General features: G+C 59.1%; 1 protein-coding gene across 4 annotated transcripts in view; it reads right to left on the reverse strand.

The window, feature by feature from the left end:
* RIMBP2 (RIMS binding protein 2) overlaps positions 1-25,077 on the reverse strand; it is a 96,398-nt gene that overhangs the window by 12,635 nt on the left and 58,686 nt on the right. For 3 of the 4 annotated variants that reach the window (XM_030887439.2, XM_045296821.1, XM_045296824.1), the window contains exons 5-14: positions 18,077-18,127; positions 13,960-14,137; positions 13,426-13,562; positions 12,864-12,940; positions 12,128-12,237; positions 10,638-11,450; positions 7,172-7,323; positions 6,302-6,739; positions 4,963-5,100; positions 2,335-2,493 (exon numbers count right to left, since the gene is read on the reverse strand). In XM_030887439.2, coding sequence (XP_030743299.1) covers positions 2,335-2,493; positions 4,963-5,100; positions 6,302-6,739; positions 7,172-7,323; positions 10,638-11,450; positions 12,128-12,237; positions 12,864-12,940; positions 13,426-13,562; positions 13,960-14,137; positions 18,077-18,127 — 2,253 coding nt within the window. Of the gene's footprint in view, positions 1-166; positions 818-2,334; positions 2,494-4,962; positions 5,101-6,301; positions 6,740-7,171; positions 7,324-10,637; positions 11,451-12,127; positions 12,238-12,863; positions 12,941-13,425; positions 13,563-13,959; positions 14,138-18,076; positions 18,128-25,077 lie in introns of all 4 variants that reach the window. The other variant, XM_045296822.1, reaches the window with a different exon arrangement.

The following is a 25,077-nucleotide window of genomic DNA, read 5'->3' on the forward strand; positions in this document are numbered from 1 at the left end:
GTCAGCATGGTTCTGAGATTATGCAGCAACAGGACTTAAATCAAAGGGGGAGGGGGAGGGCAAGCCAGCAGGGGGGTCCCCAGGGGTGGACACCAGAAGAAAGAAACAAGCATGGAAGAACGGGGGTTGGGGGGCAAGCGGAGCAGAGGAAGGTTACTTCACACACCACAGGGCTGTCCGCCGCTCTGGGCGGAGGTTGTGCATGGTGAGCGAGGGCCCTAGCGCCCGGCATTTTTACGCTTTTCCTCCAGACATCCCGGGAATCGTCCAGACGCGCAGACTCGGCCCAGCCACACTTCCTGAGGCCGGGTTTCCCCGGGCCGGGCGGGGCGCCCTCGCCCCGGCCGCCTTCGCTGGGGTCCACTTGGTCCCCAAAGTCCTCTTCGACGCTGCTCTGCCGCGTCAGCGTCCGCCGCCGGGCCAGGAGGGGCCGGGGGCTGCGGCGGCAGGGGCAGGGCCCGGGGCCGCCCCCGGAGGCTGTGGTTCGGAAGCTGAACCGCAGCTCCTCCTCCTCGCTGCCGCAGTCCAGACCGCTGTCCGGGCTCCGGGTGGCCCAGCGACTGAAGCGACAGCCCCTGTCCTCAGGGGGGTAGTCCTCGGCGTAGGGCCCCCTGTGCTTGGCTGGGAGCCAGGCACCCCGGGGTGCCGGCGGGGGTGCTCGAACTCTGGGGGGGCACCCTGCGCCCCACTTGTGCAGGAACTGCCCCGGCTCGCCATCCTCCTCGGCCGCCTCCGGGATGCTGAACAGCCTCTTACTGTGCGAGGGCTGCAGGGGGGACTCGGGCTGCTCCCAGAAGACGCCAACAGGGGCCCTATCCTGGGGGCACCCCATGAGGGGGGCATGTGACAAGGCAGAGTGGGACGGACCGCGCGGGGGACCCAGCAAAAGTGGGGTTCGAGGGAAGGAGAAAGAACACAGAATTAGTGTCAGAGGAGCCTGGGGCCGGAAGCAAGCGTCCTGGAGGGGAAACAGGTTGCCAAGAGGACCGTGTGCTGGGACCACCAGCGAGGGGAGGGAGCAGGAGGCTGGCTGGCTGGCAACAGATGGGAGGGGTCTCATAGCCACCATGGGGGCGGGGTCTGCTGGCTGGCAGGCCCCTCTCCTCAGGTGTCTCTAGGCCCCCAAGTGGTTTCAGGCAATCTGTGTCCCTGTGTCAGCTGTCTGTTCAGTCCTACCTCCCCCTGAAGGGCCTTTGTGGGTCCCCACTTCTCCCGTCAGGCTCCAGGCATTTGGAGCCCCTGACAGCAGCCCACCTTGGACTGGCCTGTGCCCAGTGAGGACAGGGTCATCGCTGCCTACCTCTCACCAGGGGACGCTGCGGGGAGGGAGGGGTGCACAGGGCACTGCCTCACACCACGGTGGAGGGCCCCGGGAGGAGGAACGGCCTGGTGAGGGGCAGGATGGAGAGCGGAACCACACCAGTGGAAACACCGCCAACTCCAGCTGCCCCTGCCAGGGGGTGGGGTGGGGGCTATGGCAGCACGGGAGCCCAACCTCGTGAGGGTCAAAACATGTCTCAGATGAGCTTGGCTGAGTACCCACGGTCTCGGTGCTTTCCCAGCCCTGAGATGAGGTGGGGGCATCAGGCAGCTCTGCCCCTGTCTCCCCGCCCTCCACGCCCCACTGGGAAGAGATACATTGTGGGGGCTTAAGAACCAGGCCTCCACCACCGTTCTTGACACTACATGTCCAGGCAGCTCTCGGCGGGGGCGCAGCCTGGGGGCTGTGGAGATCTCTGCTCCAGGGAGTCCCAGAGCCAGCGGGAGAGCTGGCTCATTGCAGATCTGAGGGGTTGGGGTCTGAGGATGGTGCCGCCCAGACAAGAGGGCTTTGCTGAGTTGACGGAGTTCATCCATCTGTGGCACTGGGGGACAGTGGGCATAGGACAACGCTCTGTCCACCATCCGAAATGCCTGCTCCGTCCTCTGTCCCTGAGGAATGTCCATGCCAGCCCACAGAGAGTCAGGCCGTGGCAGAAGAGGGTGCTGGTCCCACTTGGCCTGCCCCTGTGTGCACCTTCAGTGGACTTCACCCCCCACCTTGCTCTGCTGTCCCACCTGGTCCCACCCTCCTGTACTGGCACACAAGCCGGGGCATACAGCCGCCTGTGCTCTGTTCCTTCCCATTCCTGGTCCGGTGCCAGTGCCCCGGGAGCTACCAGTGAGTTCCCCCAAACTACTCCACCCAGACCTTTAGACCAATTCAGTTGTGAGAGAAAAGCGAATCCAAGTCAGCGGGCCTCTGGCTAGAGGAAGAAGCCCCTCTGGGCAGCCTGAGCAGGACAGGGACCGAGACGGAGCCACTTGGGGCTGGCCTGCACCCCGGCCACTGACCTTGAGGGCGTTGTGGGACGTCCCGCTGGGCCGCCTCCGTACCCCATCCTCCAGCTGCATTTCCGAGCACAGCTCCTCCTCGTCCTCCTCCATGATGTCCGAGAGGTCGGAGCCCCGGCTGCTGTCCGTGTGGTACTCATCCCCGTGGCAACAGTGGGGCTGAGGCCAAGAGGGGTGCTGACTGAGAGGCACACTAGGGGCTGGCCCCGCCCCACCCCCTTTCCTCCTCTGCTCCCTGGTGGCCTCAAATACTGGGAGCTGCCCACGGTGGGCACTGCCCAATCACCCATTGTGGGGGGAAGTTAGATGCGCAGTCATTCCCTCCCCTGAAGGCAATCAGTTGCCAGACTGCTGTCTCATCCCTCCACAGGGGTGGGCCTGCTCCCTGCCTCTGGGGACAATGGACAGGCTCCTGTAGGAGGAGTTTGCACCCTACTGATAATGGTTCCTATGGACCCAGAGACCAACCCCTAGACCACCCACTCATTGCTGTGTAACCTATAGTGCAGCTCCTCCCTGTGATTTATGTCTCTACCTGTAATTAGTGGGCTGGCTTGCACCCAAAAGGTATATAGGCATGGGTCAGCAATATAGAGCTCTCGGACTTCCAGGACTTCCACCTCGTCACTCTGACCTCCTTGACTCTTCCCCCTCTCCCTTGTTCCCTTTCCCTCCTTCCCTTCCCCCTCTCTCCACGTGGACCACCAAGCTGGGCTGAGGTGAGCAATGTTGCCATGGTACATGTCTGACTGTATTATTGTAATATCTCTCATGCTCTCGATGACTCTAATATAATACTTATATATCTCAACTGTACAATTGTGCATTACTGAACCCAGTAGTAGTATTACTGAATCCGAGTAGTAGCAATAGTAGGATTAGCGGTGGGGGCTGGCCCCCCACTTGCCAGCGTCATTTTTAAAATTTAATACTACAACCCGTTTCTACCATAGTCCCCGTCCCAGTCACACAGCAAGTGGAGCTGGTAGAGGATGGGACAGACGCCCATGTGAGCGGTGCTACTCCTCTGGGTCCCAGCCGCCTGTGGAGTGGGGTACTCAGATGGTGCTCGGGGCAGGGTGGCAGTGAGCACGTGGCTCACGGACACCAAGGAGGAAGGAGCGCAGCGCCGAGGCGGGCAGCACAGGGTCCACAGAAAAGCCCCCGTGACAGCCCCGGGCTCTGACGTGCAGGTGCATGCACACATAGCGCTCTGCGGTTGCAGGCTGGCTCGCCCGCCCGAGGACTGTCCCCAGTTAGGGCGTGCCGAGGGGCAGGAGAATTCCGCAGGAAGCTTGCACTTTCAGCGCGGCTGCCAGGCTTCCCCTTACGAGAAAGGGCTCTGTCCTTGGATGGCTCACGTGTTTTAAGTCAAGGAAAGCCCCAACAAGCCAAACTACACACACTAACAAGCTCGGGTCTGCGAATGCATACCACACAGGGACACCCACCGCAGCTGAGTGCTGGTGACGGAGAACCTGTGATCTCACTGGTGGGTGAGGAGGAGTGTCCTGGGGTACATTTACGGAAAGCATCCTGAAACGCACAGACTATCGTGTACGCTCTCCCAGTCGCACTGGGCTGAGGAGGGAGTGGCAGGGGTGCAGACATTGTCCGTTCAGAACGGGAGGGGCCTATGGAGGGCTACATCCTCAGCTTGAACATGAGCTCCAGCCCTGAAGCTTCCAACCAGGCCCAATGGAAGGGTTCAGGTGACCAGACAGAGGTCTGGCTGGTTGTCGGGCCTCCCTCCCCAGCACATGAGGGAGGGCTCCCCCCACCCCCGAAAGCACCTCTCATGTCCCTCCCAGGGAAGCCGGGTCCTCTCCCCCATGAGCAGCTTCCATCCTGCCAAGAGTCCCAGAGGAAGGGATGGGCGGGTGAAGTGCCTGGCTCCAGCCCACCAGCGAGACCGTGAGGGAACGGGATGGAGACACAGTTGGGTTAAGAGGGGACCACACTCAGAATCCGGGATGTAGCCCCGTCTCTACTTTCAAAACCTGAGGGAAAGGTCAGTGAGTACAAAGGTGCACAGGGGAATCAGGGCCCCATGGAAAAGGTCCTAAAACAGCTACCGTGTTTCCACACATGATCACATAGGTTTTGAGTGTGTAAAACTGCCATCCCCGTGTGTTAGTTTCCCGTGTGTGCGCACATAACATGTACGGGAAGATCTGAGTGCCAGGTTTTCCTGTGTCTCAGCTCCGTCCGAAGACACCTTGTGCGCATAAGGAGCCTGCACAGCGACCAAGAGGCAATCTCGGGCAGAACAAGGGGATGCACTCTGGGCCAGGTGAACTTCCACACTGACCCCACCTGTGTGCCGAGCACAGCCTCCAAGAAGCTGGATGGATGAAGAGCTGGAGGAAGGCCTCTGAATACAGCCTCGCTCATGGGACGTGAGGACCGGGAGCACTTGATGATGAAGATGAAGGACCGCAGCCTTCAGGACAGATGACAGCTCAATGTCAAGGAGACATCCACATCTCCTCACCCTGGACCCATTACTGAGACCACAGTGCACATGGACAGATGAAGAAAAGACAAAGCTAAAGGCGCCGGTCTCCTCAGTGGTGGGGGAGTTGGTGGGATGGTGACATTGGCAGAGGAGCCTCAGTTCCAACTCACCGGCTTGCCAAGCTCCGAGCCTCTGAGGAAGTCCTCCACGGATGTGCCCCTCCGCTGGAGGTCTGGGGAGCAGTAGCCCTCCTCGTCGTCGTACTGCCCTGGGCTGCTGCGCTCTGGGAACCCGCTCCTTTTCTCTAACTTGGAATAAAAAGAGACAGGAGCTAAGCCGGGGAACCCTGCCCCCCTCCCCTCCATCACTGCGCCCACAGCCTCCTCAGAATAGCAGCACCCACAGTATGGGTGAACTGGGTCCACAGCTGGTGCCTGGCCCCTGAGCTCGCGCCATGGCCCCTCTGTCCAATGCCCAGCCTGCCCCAGCTTCGAACTCTGCCAGTGAATGTTGTCGTGAGAATCAGGGTCCAAGACTGCATCCTTCCCCCCACACCCCCCTACTGGAGGGGTCCTGGGGGCTCCAGGAGGGGCCTCCTCAGCCAGAGGTGTTCCATTTGTCCCCAGCTACTGAAGACTGCACAGGCCGGGCTGGTGGAGCAGCACCAGCTGGAGGGCGGCCAGGCAGGGCAGGTGTGCCCTCAGCCACCGGTCTGTCCTGTGAGAACCCACAGACTGCCCCCCCGGCTGCAGCTACCCTGGACAGGGGTGCCAGATAGGAGACTCGGTGCTGAACAAGGAGGGGCAGGGGTTCGCTCAGCCCCAGACCATGGAATGTGTGGTCTCGAGGGGGGTAGGGGGTTGGTGTGGCTGATAGTGCCAAACCACTCAATGTCTCATCCACAGAATAGCCTCCAGTGTCCACGTGCCCCAGGCCATGGCTGTGGTTGCCATGCAAACATGCTGATTCATGTGTGTACACACACAGTATACACGTGTACTCAGGCTCACCTGCATATGCATCCACTCACAGACACATGCACTTAGACCAGGCACATGCAACATGTTCACCCCAATGAGTGCATGTTTCTGTAATGCACAAGTACACTAAGTGTGTACACACCCAGCCATGTGGATAAGGGGCTCCAAAAGCCTCCTGGGAAAACACCAGTATCTATTTCTTCACCACACAACATGCGTGTTTCCAGACATGTCATGATCATGTGTACGTGCATGCATGCTAGTTCACTCATGCATGCTCTCAGAACTTGGTTGGACCTACAGACTGGCCAGGCTCCCTAATGTGCCTATGCCCATGCCCGACCCTACCACCAACAGCTTTTCTGAGTGGACCCCCCAGCCCGGCCTCACGCAAACAGACCAGGCATCGCCACTCCAGGGGGTCTAGCTGACAACCCAGCACCCTGACTTCCAAGGCCAGAGGTGGGACTCTTGGTAGGCTTGGGTCACCCCTAGCCCCTCACCCCCTTATCTACAAGCCCGGCCTTACCCTGCTGCTCTGGGCCACCCTCTGGGCGGCCTCCCGGGCCATGGCCTTGGCAACGGTGCTGGAGACGGGTGCTCCCTGTGGCTGCGGGAGCAGGCGGCTGGGTGAAGGGGAGCGGCGGTCGGGGCCCTGTGGGCTGGGAGGCTCCAGTAGGTGTCCATGCTCGGGGACTGGCGCCCGGCCAGAGGGCCCCGAGGGCACATCTTTGGTTTCTTGGGTATGGGCACTTGTGGGTGGCTTCATTGGAGGCGCAGACCTGGGGTGGGGAGCCGGTGGCGGCGGTGGCACCAGGAGGTCAGTGGGGATGGCAGCGGCTAAGGAGTCGACAGACTCGCCCTGGGCCCAGAGGGTCCGCACGGTCACCGCCTTGGCCTCCAGGCTGCGCAGGCGCACCAGCTCCACGGCCGTGCCGTCTGCTGTGGGGAAGACGACCTCGGCCACCTGCGTGCAGACAGAGCTGGTCACTCAGAGCAAGGGCGGCTGCTGGGTCAGCAGTCAGCGTGTTCCAGCCCGCAGGCCTGTGTGAGTTGGCGCCGAGCAACCCCAGGGTTCTCGCTCTGTTTTGGGTGTGCATGGAACAGACATCAGATGGGCTAAGTCCAACCCAACCATTCATCAATCTGTGGCACTTTGAGTTCACCCAGAGCTGCCTCGTAAGAAAAGCCTGGAGATTGAATCCCCCAAAACAGCCCAGGAAACCCTGTGGAGGCCAGTGTGCTCGGTCCCAGGGGCCCTGGGTGGCAATGGGTTCAACTGCAGCTGTTCAGGCCTCCGCTTCATGTCTGGTGGCCCTGGGGTGGGGGGAAGGGGGACTGGGAGAGTGTAGGGGGCCTGATTCCAAGTGTCACCTGCCCCCGCCGGAGCAGGACTCACCCTCTGCCCTCGCGCGTACACGCCGTAGCCTGCAACGCTGGCGCCGTTGGACAGCCCGGTGGGTGTCAGCACAGGTGGCCTCCAGGACACCTGGACGGTGGTGGCCGTGGCACCAGCCTGCACAATAATGTCCTGGGGGGGAGCCGGAGGGCCTGAAGGGACAGACAGACACCATCATCCTGGGGCCCTGGGAGGTGACGGGGGCAGGTGTCCACGGTGGGGCCAGAAGCAGCCTCTCCTGTCTGGATACAGGACCATCACCGAAATGCCAGAAATGAGGAGCCGGCCCGGCTGACAGTGAAGCAGAGAAGAGGAGGGGCAGCGGCTGGTGACGGGTTCTGAGTGGCTTTCGCTCAGCATGGGACTACCACCTACCAACCGGATCCACAGAGCACTGCCCACCCGCAGAGGCCACTGCCCGGGGTCTGGGCGGGCGCCACAGTAGTTGGTCAGTCAGACCCTCCCATCTGCCTGTCTGCCCATTGCTTCTGTGTCTCGGCCCCTCACCCACCACCCTCCTCCTTTCTCACCACTCTCTCTCATGCTCACCCCCCTCCCACCATCCATCCCTTGGTGGCCCAGACCTCTGCCCTGTGACCTGCACACCCTCCTCTCATGGGGGGTACCCAGGGGTCGACCCTGCCTTCACTCCGCCAGCTCCAGCCTCTTATCAAGTGGGGGCAGCCTGCCAGCCAGATGAGCTCACTCCTCAGGGACTGCCACCTTCCATGGGCTCTGGTCACCTCCTGCCTTTCTCAGGTGACCCTGCAGGACATGAGCACACCTCTATGAACTCCCAGAGCTGCAGGTGACGCACAGGACTCAGGAATACGGCTGAGGAGCAAGGGCTGCCTGTCTGCAGGGCGTACAGCCGGGCCTGCTCACTGAGCCCAGACCCCACTGAGACCAGATGAAAACTGTCAGCAAGCGCCCTCTTCTATCAAAAACCTCTTCCACCCCAAACGCCTTCACTACCGGGAGGGCCTTGTCTGAGCCCAGTTACCTCCCACACACAAACCGCCCCGAGGGCCGTGGCTGATCACTTGTCTGTGTGGCTATGTTGCTGACAGATCAGAGACCAGACCAGCAGGGTCACCTAAGTGGGCAGGCTTCCGTGGAGCTTCGGGACTAAGAACATATCATGAAGGGGGCAGAGGTTGTCCACTGAGCATGCCTTTATGAACAGCATCAGAGCCTCACGCGTGAGCCAGACAGAGAGCAGGAAGGGGAGCCCCGGGCGTGCCGGAGCTGTCTGCAAACCTCCCGTGGCTTAGGCGGCACAACTCAAAATGGGAAGAGGCAGCCGCAAACATCTATTATTAATTGGAACATGTAATGTGCAAAGTATGAATCTAGGAAAGTTAGCATGCATCGAAACTGAAATACAGATCGACACCCCAATCATGAGTGAGTGCAAATGGACATTGTGAGTTGGGAACGACAAGCTCCAGGGCAGTGGTGTCCAGCGCATCATCAAAAGGAGCACTTGCGGGTCTCCAAGAACAATCAGCCTGTGACAGCGCAGTACCTATAAGGAAGTCCATGTGCACAAGGGTTACCCAAAGTCACCACCAGCCCCCACAAATGGCGATGACGAAACTGAAGAACCCTACCAACTTCAGTCCAAAATTGACCAACAAGCTGCACTGCTCATCACTGGCGAGTCGAACGCAAAAGTTGGAAGGAACAGCAGTTGGGAAATACAGCCCAGATGACCGAAGCCAAGTTTCAGATCGTATGACAGAATTTTGCAAGACCAATGTCCTCTTCACTGTACAGGCCTTTTTCAACACCATGAACAGTAATCTTACACATGGAAGACACAACCGTCGCTGAGATGATGGAGAAGTTCGATATCATTAGCCAAAATAAGGCCGTGGGCCCACGGGAACAGGCTATCATCAACAGCTTGTAAGTGACATCGGAGGTCGGGCTGAGGCTGAAGAAAATGCAAACAAATCCGCAAGAGCCAAAACAGGACCTATCATCAGGAGAGACAGTCCTTGGAGAAGGAGAGGTAAAGAGGAGGAGACCGGAAGGAAACAGATAGGTTGCTAAAGAGGAAGCCGTCAACCAGATGGACTGATTCAGTGGTTGCAACGCTGGTCTCACACACAGCAAAGACTGGGAGGATGGCGCAGGACTGGGCAGTGTTTTGGTCTGGTTCGTAGACAGCACCTGCCAACACCACCAACAAAGCAGCTACTATTATTCTTCGGAGCCCGATGGTGAGGACATGGCGGCCTCCTGTCACACAGACAGTGCAGGGAGGGTGGGGATAAGGGTTTGCCCTCTGACCTCAGAGCCTACACTCTCGACCACGCACTGTCAATTCTCCTCAGACACCCTCAGGGCAGTGAAACACTACTCACCAGGCCCTCCAGCTCCGTGTACTAGTCCTGCCATGCCCACAGTTGAGCTACACAGTATGGGCCACCAGCCACGGTTGGCCACCTAAATGCCAACTCACTCAACTTACACGTATCACCTCCTATGCAGGCAAAGGCTGGAGGGCCACGTGAAAGAAAAACCACAATTCTCTCATTGCGGTGTTTGTTGGTGAAAAAATACCCATCGTCCCAAAGAAGGAGCACATCAGTCCTGGAAGAAACCCAACCAGAAGGCACTAGGAGTGAGCACGGGGAGACGTGGACTTGCCTGCGATGCTCACTGTGCCGGGAAAAGCCATGTGTTAGAAATAGACATGGCTGGTGATGGGTCCAGGGAAACAGGGTGGCCTGACACAGTAGCCACAATCATGTGCTCAACCAGGCCCACGACCAGAAGACAGGGCCTGGGGGCACTTCCTGGGCACCCAGGTGGCCACACGTGAGGGTCACCTAGGCATCAGCTGATAGCAACGATGCGTTTCAATAAAATGTAAAGCTCGTCATTGCCTCGCGTGCATGTGAGAGCTGGACCCTGAGGGAGCAAGAGCCCAGGAGAGCCGGTGCCGTGAGCTGCGCTGCAGGAGGACGGAGAGCACGGCCGGCCCCACCCCCACCCGGCCCGTGGCGGAAGAAGGGAGGCACGAACGGAGAGACTTGCCTCATACTCTGGACAGGTTGTCGGGTGAGACCAGCCCCTGGAGAAGGATGTCAGGGCCCTAAAAGAGGAAGGCCCCGAGGAGATGGATGGACACAGGGCTGCCTCGGGGCTGCACTGTTGTGAAGGGGATGCAGGACCAGATGGGCCTCCTGCTTATTAGCGCATGCTTTCAGAGGGGGTCTTTCAACACGGGGTCCCTTAACACAGGGACCCCAGTGCGCTCTCAGCCACACAAGTGTGCACATGGCCACCAGCTAGGAGAGCCGACTGCACACGCAGTTGAGGGGCTCTCAGCAGCAAGGTGGCATGTGCACGGCCCCTCTGCTCGAACCTTGGAAGCTAGCCGCCCCCCCACCTGACCCCAGGCCTTGGAAGCTAGCCCCCCCCCCCACCTGACCCCAGGCCCGGGGGGACCCACCTGCGGGCAGGGTGGAGAACTCGACAAAGGCTTCCCTCTCCTCACGCTGCTCCAGGGGCAGCTGCCACGGTACCTGGTGGGGCTTGGCTAGGACCTTCACCTTGTAGGCCACGTTGGGTCTGAGGTTCAGAAACTGGTACTTGTACCGCGCGGCCTTGACGACGTCGAACTCCTCCTCGTTGAGGAAGATGACGTGGCTGTAGTTGCTGTTGGTGGGCAGCCAGGAGAGCTGCGCGGAAACCTGGGTGATGTTGTCCACCCGCAGCTGCGAGGGTGCCACCACCACGTCCCGGCCCACCAGCAGTGTGCACTGCAGCTCGTCCGAGCTGCCCCGGCTGGTCACGCACTGCACGGAGACGCGGTAGGTGCAGGCGGCCGTGTTGAGCTTCTCGATGAGGGCTTTGGTCCTGCTCCCCAGTGCGAGGCTCAGCCGCGTCTCCTTGTCCACCAGGACGTTGTAGCTGCTGATGGCGCCCCACCCCGGGGGCACGGCCGGGGGGTCCCAGCCCACGATGACGCTTTTGGCGAGTTGTTTGATGAGGGTGATTTTTCTGGGGTAAGGCACGGTGTCTTCTCCAGTCTCGTCAATGTTCACGTCCAGCGTCCCCGAGCTGTTGTCCGTGACGCCGGGGGCCAGGTGCGTGGGAGAGTGCAGGTCGGGAAGGCCCTCGCCTTCCAAGCCCAGGCCCGAGCAGTTGATGAGATTCTGATCCTGCTCACTCCCCAGGGTGCTCGCCAACCTTGACTCGTTGTCCTGGACCAAGTCCACGAAGTTGGAGGGCACCAGACCCCTCTGCCCGTCAAGCAGCTCACCTGTTGGGATCAAAGGCGGCGTGACACCCCAGGAGTCACACCAGGGACTCTGATGTCCCACAGCACACACCACGCTCCTCCCGCATCGACCATGTGGCAAGGCTGAGGGATCATGGCGTAGTGGGCCTCCGTTGTTGGTGGCCAATGCCCCTCGCTCTGGGCCACCCCCACAACCTCCTCCCACTCACCGGCACGCTCATCTGTGATGTCACCAGCACCCGACCCCCTTCACCTGACTAGGGCAGCACCCCCCAAGGGCATAAGCCTTGCGTGGTGCTTACAGCACAGGCCAGAGCCCGAGCCCAAGCCCAAGCCTGGCACATGCCCACCGCAGGGGCTCAGGAATCGCCCTGCACACCACACTGTGGGGTTTGGGGAAATTAAGAAACTGGGCATCTTGCTGTAAGCTGGCCAGGGCCCGACTGTGGAGCAGACTGCTTATCTGTACATCCAGGCTGACGGTGAAGAAAATTAAGACGGGTCCATGGGAACCAAAATCCAACCTCAGTCTATCCCGCCTGAACTGCAAGTCCATCTCAAGAGCAGACTGATACACTGAACACTGATGACCTTAGCCCAGACAAGCTGTGGGTGACACCAAGAACCCACGCACGAAGGACTGGCCGCTCAGTGGGAGTCGGAACCAACCTCCCCGCCCCACCAGCCACGCCACGCACCTTCATAGAAGCCATCCTCGTCCATGTCCCCGTACACGTAGAGGTACTTGCCCACCGTGAGCGGCAGCTCAGCCTCCGGGTGCTCATTTGGCCCATCGAAGGGGTTATAGCTGAAGGGAGACACAAAGGCCACATCTGCACCGCCATCCCAGGAAGCATGCCGGGCGGTCGCACCTCGCCCCCATCTCTGGACGTGGCAGGCCTGCACGGGCAGCTGGCCAGCCCTCTGGATGCTCCAGACACCCAGCCGGCTGCCCGCTAGCCAACATCACCCACCAGGGTACTTCGGGACCTCGGGACAGACTGGTGATGCCCACACACTCACACCTTCTCTAGCAAACACATTTCCAGAGAAGGGAAAACCCACCTCACCGCCTCAGCCATGCCTGCTGTCCTAACGGGGGTGGTGGGGGACGTGGGGGGAAGAGGGCTCCTTCCCTGTCCTAACTCTAACTCTTGGCAAGTGAACCCAGCTGCCTGGAGTTGCTTCCAAGCAGTCACGGAGATCCTGTGAGTGTCAGAGAGGGACTGTGCCCATGGGGTTTCTGGTAGAAGATTCCTGGGGAAATCGATTGCCATGCCTTTCTTATGAGGTGCTGAGAGAGTTCGCCATTAGCAGCCCCGGGAGAGGCCTCCCTCTAAGGCCCGGGAGATGCTGGCTTCCTCTGCAGCAACCACTGCCCACCGCCCAAGCTCATGTGCCAGCACAGTGCACAGCAGGAGTGGCGCCTCCTACCTGTAGCGGGCGACACACAGGTGAACCTTCCCCGAGTATCTCTGCTTTGAGGTATTGGAGTTCTGTTCATTGTCCATCTGTGTGAGAGATGGGGAGGGGTTCAGGGGGCCCGGGGCCACATGGAAACCCTTGTGGAGGGCAATGAAGAGGAGCAAGTGCCACCCTCAGCCAAGGGTCCAGGCGCCCCTGGTATCAGCGCAGGCCCTGCCGCCACTGGGTTTTCAAGGTCACCAGGCCTTTCTCAGAGGCCTCTGGATGTGTTTGACCCTCTGACCTTCCAAAGAGCAGCCTCGTGCTCAACTGTGTATTTCTGTGTGAGGTCCTAGAAACCACAGGGTCCCCAGACACGGACGCTCAGAAAGACAGGTCTTGGGGGAGGGGGAGGAGCACAAACAGAGGAAGGGAACAGGGTACAGAGTGAACCCTCATGTCCACGCCACACCATGGGTCAGGGCCCGTGTCCTTCCTGCAGGGGGACACCTCCCCCACATCTAAGCCACACCATGGGTCGGGGCATCCCCCCACGGGTGGTTAGGTGGATGCTGTCCAGGGCGGGACTCACGTTGGGCTCCAGTCGGCATGTCGGGCCTCCGGGCCTGGCCAGGAAGGCGGGCTTGCGGGCCGGCGGCTGGGGCTTGTCCCCAGGGAGCAGGATATAGTCCTGGATCACAGGGTGGCTTCCCACGATGCTCTGCTGACCTGGTGGGGGAGATCAGACCAAGGTGCTGCCTCTCCAAGCCCCTGCCCACCCCAGTGGGCCCACCCACCCCTTGGCTAGAAGCAGGCCCTTACTCTGGCCTTCCACCAGCACAGCCCCAGCTGCCAGGGCCAGGCCACACACAGTGTCCGGTCAGGAAGGTCTGTCACAGGGGATTTCATGGAGCCCCTGGGAGAACGGTCCCTTCTGAGGGGAGGCTGCAACCACTCTGTCACCGGGGGCGTTTGTGAAGGGAGCGCGACACGGGTGAGGAGACCCTGGACGAGAAGCCACCAGTGCCGGCTGCTCTTGGGCCGACACTACAAGGGCCTCTCTCCCCAGAAATGGGATCCCTCCGGGGCTGGAGGTGCCGGCCAGCAACCGCAGGAGGGCACGCACCTTTGCAGAGGGTGGTGTTGGCGCCGTTAAGGAAGGGGGCATCCCAGGTGGGCACGGGGCTGCGGCCCAGTAGGTCGATGATGCCCGAGTGCAGCCGGAACTTCTCCAGCTCCCGGGACAGGAGGCTGAACTGCTCACTCTGCACCCGGCATCGCACCTCCAGCTCCTGCACCTTGGACTGGGGTGGGGAGCGGGGGGCACAGAGGGCACGGGTCAGCCAGAAGCATTTGTGCTGGGAACATCGGATAAAGCCCAGCATCCCCTGTAGCCTGGCCCCCAATGCCAGCGTGAGGACCAGCAGAGCTGCCCACTTAGGGCCTTGGCTGGGGGACGAGAAACCAAGACCCAGAGCAGACCCGAGAACGGCTGACCTACTGTCAGCCGCAGCACCTTCTCATCTGGGTGCGTCCCTCGCACCACAGAGCCCCCCAGAACACAGCTCTTGGTGGTCCCGGGGCCTCTCTGCCTGCTGAGTGGGTGGATGCTGCCCAGACACCTGAGGAGTCCAGAGGCAAAGGCCCTCAGCCCAGGACACAAGGGAAGAGCCTGCAGGCAGGTGAGCCGGGTTCAGATGCTGACCCATGGGTTTCCTGCCTCTCTAGGAGCTCAGCCCAGGTGTAGCCTGGGCAGGTGGCAGGTTCATGCACCAGCCCAGCACACAGGCATATGCCAGGGGGCCTGCCTTGCCTCCTCACCCTGCAGCAATGACCTCCTGCCCGGCGTGGTACTCTGGCCATGTGCCTCACCTCTGACCCGCGTCCGTGTGGACCCTCAGCCTAGCTTTGCTCAGGCCCATCCTCACAGTAGCCCCCATGTGCCAGTGTGGAGTCGAGGTCCAGGGGTCTCTACCAGGCCCTGGTCTACAGAGCTGCGGGCACTGGCAGGAAGCCAAGCACTTGGTCACCTGCAGCCGCAGGGGCTGAAACCAAGCCCAAGCCAGCTGCCGCTGGTGGACTGTGCTTCCCTGAGTGCGCACAGTATCTCAGAACTAAGCCTACAGGCACAGTGCTAACCCCAAGGCCAGGGGCTCCAACCCACCAGCTGTTCTGGGGGAGAAGGATGAGGCTGTCTGCCCCTGCAAAGATGCACAGCCTAAGAAAACCGCACAACAGGTGCTATCAGTCAGAACCGACTCAATGGCTATGGGCTTGGTTTTGAAATCTGCTTTTTTTGGGGGGGGGGGTGGCTTTTTAAAACATAGGTGACCATGCAATCTTTCAAGACAATTGCCAACCCTTCAGAGTCCCACCCAGACCAAAGTCCACTCTGACTTCCAGTGACCTGTCGGACCGAGGAGATCTAGCTGCCCTGTTGGGTCTCTAAGGCGCTACAGGACCAGACGCCTCAACTACTCCAGGACCGCCAATGTCTCCGTTAGCAGGTGAGCACTTCACCCCTGTGCCACCAGGGCACCTTTGTCATTTCTCTCCCAAGGAGCAGCTGGTGGGTTTGTGGTTAGTACCCGCTGCGCCAGTAGCTACTTCTGCACAGCTCTGGGCAGGGCTGGGGCAGCACGCATACGGGAGCAGCCACACTGAGGCTCAGGCTCAGCCCCCTCTCAAGTGCCAAATGAAATGCTGTTTATTGCAGCCACAAACTTCAACCTATCATTAATTTCTTCAATTCATTAAAACAAGAAGCCGGCAGCACCCCTTTCAGGAGACTGAATGAATTGGGCCGGGCGGGCCATCTCCACAGAGGGGCACGGTACCTACAAACCAGGGTCCCAGGGCAGGCTGGGTACAGAAGGAGCCCCACCTGGTAGCCTGGAACAGAGCTGCAGGGGCCTTTGAGGTTGGCAGGTGAGAACCGGGGTATCCACACAGAACCCCAAGAGGAGCGGAGTGGGTGTCCAGGGGAACGTGGACAGAGCTTATTCTAGCTCAGAGGGATTTGGGAATACACATTTCTGAGTGGTAGTCAGGGGCCCCCAGTAGAGTAATGGATTACAGGTTGGTTTAGTAGTTCAGTGGGTTAGCCTTGTGGTTAGCAGTTCAAACCCACCAGCTGCTCCAAGGAGAACACTAATATTTACGGCCTTGGAAATTAGAATCACAAGAATGATTCTAACCTGGCCTCTACGGTCGCTGTGGGTTGGAATTCACACAGCAGTGAGCCGGGCTTCTGTTGTGTGCTCGAGTGGCCATCACCACGCTCTCCTAGGCACAACTGAGCTGCCCACAGCAGGCAGCTGAGACCGCGGGTGGGGGCAAGGGAGGGGATATGTGTGGACGATTCTGAGGTGAAGCACCAAACCCTGAGCATGGTCTCTGTCTGCATGGAGTGCTCAAGGTCAGCACTCAGAATCCCAGAGTGAGCGGCCCTCGGGGTGGACTGGAGTCCGTGGCCATGGTGGGCAGGAGGACCACTCAGCACCCAAATGCCAGTGCCCCTACCCCTCCCCCCCCACACACACACAGCTTTGGACTCCAAATTTGGGCAAGGTTTCCATCCTTAAGTGGCAGACCCCAATGCTCCCTGAAAGTGGGTGGCCCAAACCCACCCATGTGGCATCATGTGGGAATAGGCTGGTGCCTTGCTGCTGTGATCACTCTTTCTGGGCCCAGGCAGCTGCTCTCTGTAGCCTGGGGAGGGCCTTGGTCACTCCAACCTCAAAGGGCTAGACATCTAGGGGAGCAGGTCAAGAAGCAGGACAGCAAGCACAGCACCGACGCACTGCCAAGCCCAGGGTTTGGGGGAAAAGCACAAACCCCTGTTTTCAGGGAGGACATGGCAGCTTCTGTCCTCTAGGGTCAATGGTCTCTGTTTATAGGCAAACAGAGAGCAGGGACCACGGACAACATGAGACATGCACACAGAGGCCACACACAACAGGGAGGCCAGGTTCCCATGACCATGGCTGGGCTGGCCCTAACAGTGCCTTTGCCTGTGCTCACTGGAGCCCAGAGGCCTGCCCGCCCCGCGAGGCATGCTGGCCCTTTCATAGAGCTGCTCAGCCTAGCTTCTAGAGCCCGCTTCTAGAATATCAGTCTGCTCGCCCAGCTCTTGGGATCCTGACCATCAATTGGGGGGGCTCCCCCGATGTGTCCTGAGGTAGAACCATTTGACACCCAGTGTGGGCAGAATGGGGGTGAGCAGCCCCAACCTCATGTCCATTAGCATGGTTGTGGGGAGGTAGGGGGAACAGCACCAACACACGGGGGCTGGGGGAATCCTCCAAGTACCTGCATGCAGTCCAGGGTGTTCTGGATGGGGAAGAGCAAAGCAAGACCATTATAGAGACACCGCCAACCCACCGAACATGCTCCCGGGGCCACAGGCTAGGCCCCAGAAGTGAGAGCAGCCAGAGGTGCCAGGCACTGCAAGCATCCCTGCGTCCCTGTGCATCCCCATGTAACCCTAGTCCCTGTGTCGGCCAAGGGGCTAGTTTCCCAGGCAGATGGCCAGGCCGGCTCCTGGCTCCCAGTCTGAGGCTTCCACACCCCAGGAAGCCCTCTTGGCCTCAGAACAAGGTCGCTCCTGCTGCTGTATCTACAGCGAGGGCTCACCAGGCCTCTGTCCTTGGCAGGTGGACTCCAGGCCTGCCCACGAAATCAGGAGCCCCTGGTCCCATAGGATGGATACAGATGCAAGCCCACGAGGTGACCCGAGACTGGGACGGTAGCATCAGACCCAGTGCTCAAGACGCAGGCCTAGCCGCTCCTGACCCACCCCACCCGCCAGGTCCACTGGGACTGCTTTTCTCCACAAGCACTGCCACTCCAGCCCCAGGAGTGCCCCAGGGAGGTCATTTGCAAAAGGGCCTTGGGCTGAGCTGGCCACTCGGACACCCTTGCTCTAAATCCCTGAGGGATCCATGCTGACCCCCTGATGCCTTCTTGGGCCAGTGTCCTGCTCCCAGGCCACCAGTGCTGGCAGACACCCACCCACCTCACCCTTTGGGGAGATCATCCCATGAGCCAATAGGCTTGTGTCCTGCATGGAGACTGCCCTTCCCCAGCCCCCAGCCCCTGCCCTCCCCCTGAAGAAGCACAGCGACCATGCCCCAGGTCACTGGGAGGCCTTCCTGAGGAACCACACCAGCTGCATACAGAACTGGGACACCGCAGGCACTTAGGGACAGCCCCTCACTCCCGAGGAGCAGGGTCCCGCTTACCTCTAACAACCGCACCGCACCTTCATGCTCTTTCTTAGCTTTAACCTGAGCCTGTTTGTGAGAAAGAGAGGGCACATGCTTACTTGGGGAGGGCCAGGGGGCCTGCGCTACCAGGGTCCTAGCCCAGAGGCTCCCAGATGCAGTGTACAGAAACTGAGGCGGCCCTGAGCCGAGTCAGCCCTGCAGCAACCACAGCTCACTCATTTCACCCCACAGTGGGAGCCCCAAGCACAAGGGTCCATGGAGCAGGGGCTCAGACACTAGACCACCAACCACGAGGTCAACAATTCAAACCCACCAGCCGCTCTGCTCTCATAAAGATGACATCTTCAGAAGCCCTAAGGGCCAGCTCTACTCTGCCTGTAGAGTGCTATGAGTCAGGCCTGACGTGGCAACAGCAGGTCTGGTTTGGAGCAGAGTGGCAGTTAATGCTCAGCAGGTAACCAAACAGCAAGCCGATGGCTGTGGTGGTTTGAGCTCACCAGAGGTAACGACTGGCTGCCTCAGAAATGCACGGAGGCACCTTGACTCTGTCCCTGGGGGTCACTCTGAGTCGGAGTCAACTCCATGGAGTGGGTTTGCTTGGTTTTTGTTTACATCTCATTCAAAGAACCCTGGTGGCTCTGTAGGTTAGGTGTTGGACTTCTAATCACAAAGTTGGTAGTTCAAACCCACCAACTGCTCCTTGGGAGAATGCAGAGGCTGTTTGCTCGAGTAAGAATTTACAGCCTTGGAAACTTCCAGGGGCAGCTCTGCCATGTCCCATGGGAACACTGAGTTGAAATTGATGGCAGTGAGCGAGAGGGAGTGGTGGCCTGGATTTCAGTTGGGCTTGATGCTCTTTGTAAAATTCAGAGCTTGTGTCCCAATCTAGCAGCATGCAGATGGGCCGGTGGGACTAGGGTGGGAGGTGCAGGTTCTGTGACTCCTGCACTGTGGGAACCCAGACTGCAGATTGAGTCAGACAGTGACCATCAGCATTCCAAACCTCTCTCCAAACGCCAGAGGAATGGCCAATACCCTCCACCGCTTCAGGAATAAGGCATAAATCCACAAACTCGACCCAGGATCAATGTTTACCCTGAAGCACCTCAACCCTGCCAGACAGAGGGGCCATGGGTAGAGGGGCTGCCCTCTGAAAATGATTGGGGGCAAAACCATCTCTCCTCAGAAGACAAGTTGCAAATTTCACTAAAGCAATGCCCCGATTGAATACCACAACACGGTTGTCACTGCATGTGCTGGTTTCCTGGTGTGGTCAACAGCCGTGTCTCCACTATACCAGTCTGTCAGGGGAACCCTCGTGCGCGTTTGCGCTGCTCACAAGGTGGGCGGTGCAAACCTACCAGCTGCTCCACAGGAAGAAGGCAAGACTGTCTGCTCCCGTAATGACCGACAGCCTCTGAAGCTGAGTGACGGGGTTACTGTCAGTCGTACTCAACTGGGTGGCAGTGGGATTGTTAGTAGGTCATCATTGTAGTGTGTGACAGTGATGAGAAAGTGTGAATGGCTGAGAGAATGACCGACATGGGCGGGACATAACAGACAGCGAGCACCTACTTTGGGGGCAATAACGCCGATGGGCCTGCTGGATGTGGGGTCACCACGGGCCGTCCCTCTGTCAACTGCACATCCCAATAAAGCAAAGCCACCTGTACTTGGGCCGGATGACTCTGTCTTCTCCTCGTCACGAGCCCTTCTCACAAGTTCTGCTTCTAACATTGGGGGGGCTCTTGCAGCTGTTCTCCTCTCTTGGGGTGAACCCCGAGTTTCATGGAAGTCAATGGGGCTAAGACTTTCACAACCGGGCCTCGTGGACCACTGGCCTAATTGGAGTCTTGGGGGAGGGCAGTCTTCTTGCTTACTGACATTGCACTTAGGAGGAGGGCTGTGGCTGCGGCTGCCAAGGGCAGGGAAGCCAGCACAGAGGATGGCAGGGGCAAGGGCGGATGGGATCTGTGAGGCCCTGGATCCAGCTGTGCCTAACGCCTGCCCACCAGACCCACACAAGTGCAGACAGGGTGCAGTCCCTTCACAGGTTTCCCGTTGCTTGGCTGCTGACCAAAAGGCAGTGGTTCCAGTGCACCCCGAGGCCTGGCTAGTGGTCTACTGCACCCCAAATCAGCAACAGTGGTCCGGGGCACAGGCCTGCTCTGACACCTGTGGGCACGCAAGGTGGAGTGAACCTGGCCCGAGCTGGTGATGGAAGGATGCACTACCCACCAGGGTTCCTGCCCAGAGGCCCCAGGCATTCTCAGGGCGGCTGCAGAGCCACGTAGGGTCCCCGGTCTGTTCTGTCTTTACAGGGGTGCTGCTCCCAGGGGGCTGGTCCCCACCCTGCTCCTCTGACCTGACTGGCAGCGACCCAGCTCCCCAAGGAGGCTGTGGGCTCTCTGGGAGGTGGGTGGGTGTCAGGACTAAGCGAAGGAGCACCATGCCCACTGCTGCTGCTTCTCGTAAGCAAATCCGTGGGCTGGGAAGAGAGTGTGTGGCTAAAAATGGGAAGCCATCCGAGACTTCGCGGGACTCGCTCACGGGCGCGCCACCTCACATACTCCACAGCGCCCTCCACCCCTACCCCCTCAGAGCTGGGCATGGGGCGGGGCGGCACCCACAAAGCCTGAGCCGATGGATTCCCACGGCGCCGCCAGGGCTGAAACAAATCACGGAACAAACAGCTTAGTCAAGAATGGCGAGAGGGCATTTGGAGAGGCAGTGCACTCGCCATGGAGCCCATTCAAGTCACAGACAGGTGTCACCTGGCAGGATGTGAAACCTGCCAGCAGGGCCGTAGCAGACAGCCGGAGCTCGGCTGAGCGGGCAGATCAAGCGCCCGCACGCAGTCAGGGCAGCGAGCGGCGGCCAGAAACAAAGACGGAAGCCCACAGCAACAAGGGGCAAGGCGGGCTCCTCCTCTGCGACAGCTTTGGTGAGGGTCATCTTGGGCGCTCCCGGGCCCCGGGCGGCTGAGTGCCCCATAGAGGGCAGGTGGCCCTGGGCATCGGGCACCTCCTGGAGGGCAGGAGACCCAGTGCATCCCGGACCCCCTGACCCCTGACAGGCGGGCAGCCTGGCCTTTGCTGAGGTCCCATTTCCCTCAGGACAATGGAAAATCCACAAGGATCTGCACCCCCAGGGGGCCCTGCCGCAGAAGGGGCCTATGACACAGGAGGCTCAAAAGCAGGAGCAGGAACTGTGTCCCCAGGGAAGGTGGACAAGGGGATGGATCCAGATGCCTTGCCACATCTGTAGTGAGCACTTGCTGCCATCAGACCCAGAGCCACCAGCCATTTATACACCAGGGTGTCTAGGTGGGTAAGGCTGGGGTGTTGGTGGGTGGGGCTAAGATGTATGTGAGTAGGATGGGATGGTGGTGGGTGGGGTCAGGGTGACAATAGGCCAGGCTGGGGCGATGGTGGGCGGGGTTGAGGTGACAGTGGGCAGGGAAGGGTGTTGGAAGACAATGGGTAGGTTCAGTGTCTGTGAACAAGGTGGGGATGCTGCCTGCTGGCTGAGGTAGCAGGGAGGAGGGCCACTTGTGGGATCCATAGGGGCTGGTCACTATCAGCTCTGAGCTAAAGTAAACATGCTCTACAGAATTGTGCTGGGGGCTCCGCCCCCTGGGTCAGGGGAGACCTGTGCTCCACTGGCTTTTGTCTCGATGCTCTGAAGGGCCTCCCCACCGCCCACTGTAAAAGGGGCAGCTGACGAGGCCAATACTGCACGAGCTTCGTGCTGTGGGTCAGTGTCTGCACCAGGGGCAGGAGTCTCATTTCAAACCCTCGGGTCACATGGCCCAGTTACAGCCTGACACCTATAAGGCAGTCTGGAGCAGCAGAGAGCACCTTTGATGACCACCTGCTCCCGGGGGTTAGGGTTCAGGGCTCTGAGTTGGACCTCAGCTCAACCGTGACCACATTGTTATAGCTCAGCTTCCTGTTCAACATCCTCCTCCACGTCACTAGTTCCCATATCATCAGTCTGACTCACAGGCTCCCTTTGCAACAGAGCAAAGCACTGTCAGGCCCCGCACCATCCTCACAATCTTTGTCGTGGGAGTCCATTTTGCGCAGCCATCATGTCCACCCACGCTGGGGGTGGGGGTGTCTTCCTCTTTAAAAAAAAAAAAAGCAAAAACCCAAACCCAATTCTGACTCGCAGGGGCCCTACAAGCCCCAGCAGGACTGCCCCACAGGGTGACCCAGGCAGGCTCTTTACCATGATGGACAGCCTTGTCTTCCTTGCAGGGAGCAGCTAGTGGGGTTGAACTGCTGGCCTTCAGTTCATAGCTGAGCTTTTAAGTACCAAAGGCAACCCCGCTGCTGGGTATGGATGCTGATGCCCAGGGGGCAGTCCTGGAGGACAGAGAGCTGCCCCGGGCCGTGCGAGGCTGTCATCATTCCAGATGCCGAATGCCTCCTCTTTCTCCCTCAGAGCAGCTGGTGGATTCAAACCACCAACCTGAGGCTTGGCAGCTGGGCACCTTGACCCCTGTGCCACCAGGGGCCTCGGGCAGTGTGTGTTTAGGAGTGTGGCTACTCTATCCAGTAGAGACAGAGAAGAAGCTGCGGGACCAACAACAGAGCAGGGATGTTTGGGCATCACCACTGCAGGGGGTGGAGGAGAGGCAGCAGTAACCACCAAGGCACGAGGCCTGCATGAGGTGCCCAGGCTCCAGGCACCAGACCAGAGCACCCATCCTAGTCTCAGTGCCACCTGCTGCTGAGCCCTGGGGGGTAGAAGTGCTGGAGTGGGTGCTTGCTCCATCCACACTCTCGGGCCGGGCCAACGAGTGCCTACACACACACCCAGACTCCTCTCACTCGCGCTCTCTCACACACACACACACACACACACACACACACACAGAACCACACACTGCTGTACACACAAACCCAGAGTCACACATTGCTGTACACACACTTGGAACCATATACTGCTGTGCACAAACACACACACACACCCAGAACCATACACTGCTGTGCACACACAGACTTATACCTACACACCTACAATCACATACTACTGTACACTCAGATTCACCCACAAACTCACATGCACACCCTTCATTAACACAAACATACATGTACAGACTCACGCATAAACATATATTACTGTGTACTCACACACAGGTTCACACACACCCAGAACCAGACACTACTGTACACTCATTGACACACAGCACACCTATACAGTCACACATATACAAACATATATTACTACATATACTCACACAAATGTATACTACTATACACTCACACTGACACACACAATACATTCAGCCACACACACACACTGCTGTCCGCACACCCACAAATACACTAGAGTACACTCTCACATACTCAGACCCACATACAGTTCTCCCACTTACACAATGATGCACACTCACCCACACACACTACACACTCACACATACACACCCACACACTACTGCATGCTCACAGATACACAACCAACAACTATACTACTGTAACACACTACTGTACACTCACATGCACACACACTATTGTATACTCACATGCACACATACTCTTGTGTACACGCATGTACACACACATTCTACTACACACACATGCACCACTATACTCACAGACTCACTACATGTACACCAATATAAACCACACACCAACAAACACTACTATCCACTCAGACTCACACTAATAGTGAGTCACACACACCCACATACACTCATATACACACCTATACTCACACTCACAGACTAATGTGCACACCCCATATACTAACATGCAGACACACGGCCACACCCACATGCCACCCTCCCACTGTCATGCTACATTAAACCCTCTCTTTCTGGAAGCGATCCTGGCTGTCAGAGATGTTTTCACTTTGCACCGAGCTAGGTAGCCAGCACAAGCTGTGTCAGACTCAAGCACCTGGTGAACACGAGACTAAATTCTGGCAGCGTACACCCAGCCCAGGCGGTCGTGGTTCACCCTCCCATCCAGGCCCATGCTGCTGAGAGCCTGGGGGCACTTCCTGGCTCCCCTTCCTGCACGTCCACTGCCCACTCCTCATCCTCTAAGCTACCCAAGGACAGACTTCACCCCAACATTCTGCCCACCACCTGCCCTCCAAGGTGCTCCTGACCCCTCCCTGCCCTTCAACAAATGGCTTCACAGCCAAGTGGTTTCATTAAGGACACACATGCCCGCTCCTCATCTTTTCTGGCTGCAAACCTCCAGAGGTTTCCTGGGGAGCCAGCCCACAGCCTGCCGCCCCCACTCCCCAGCCACACACCTCCCTCCTCCATTTCTTGGACCCCCTCGGCCTGCTCCCACCTGAGGACCCCAAAGCCACCAAGCTCCATCCCAACAGGGTGGGTGGGCAGGCAGGTGAGCATCTGGCCGTTCAAACCCCACCCATATCCAGGGCTGCCCTCCTCACTCACACCACCCGTGGACAGACGTCTGCTGTCCTCTGTGGCCGCAGTCCCAAGCTACAGCAACAGTGGAGCAGGGCAGTCAAAGGAGTGTGGACCGGCAGAAGATCTAGCAAGTCTGTACTGCCAGAGTGCTCCTTAGAGGCCAGAGGGCTCGACTCTGGCTCACAGGGTTCAGAATGTGACCAGGAGGGGCCATCCCTGGAGAAGGACTGCATGCTGAGTGGAGCAGGGGGAGGAAGACCCTCGGTGAGACAGGACAGCACACTGGCTGCAGCAGAGGGCTCAGACAGCAACTGTCGGGGCAGCTTGGGGCTGCGCGGAGATTCCTTCACATGTGCGTGGGGTACTGTGAGCTGGAACCGACGTGAAGGCAGCTAACAACACAGAGTCCCCTTTCTTGGACTCTGAGGGCAGAGGCCAGTCTGCTTTGGTTTTGTCTTGGTGGTGGTGGCTGGAAACCAAGCCAAACCAAACTCACTGCCATCGAGTTTCCGAGATGAAGTGTTGACTGGAATCTTTCTCCTGAGAGCTGCTGGTTTGAATTGCCAACCGTGGGGATCCAGGCCCAACGCGCGACCACCACACCACCAGGACTCCT

Source organism: Echinops telfairi, unplaced genomic scaffold (assembly GCF_000313985.2).
Source record: "Echinops telfairi isolate 266 unplaced genomic scaffold, ASM31398v2 ScPeMD7_7412;HRSCAF=8450, whole genome shotgun sequence".
In the NCBI taxonomy this organism is placed as follows: domain Eukaryota; kingdom Metazoa; phylum Chordata; class Mammalia; order Afrosoricida; family Tenrecidae; genus Echinops; species Echinops telfairi.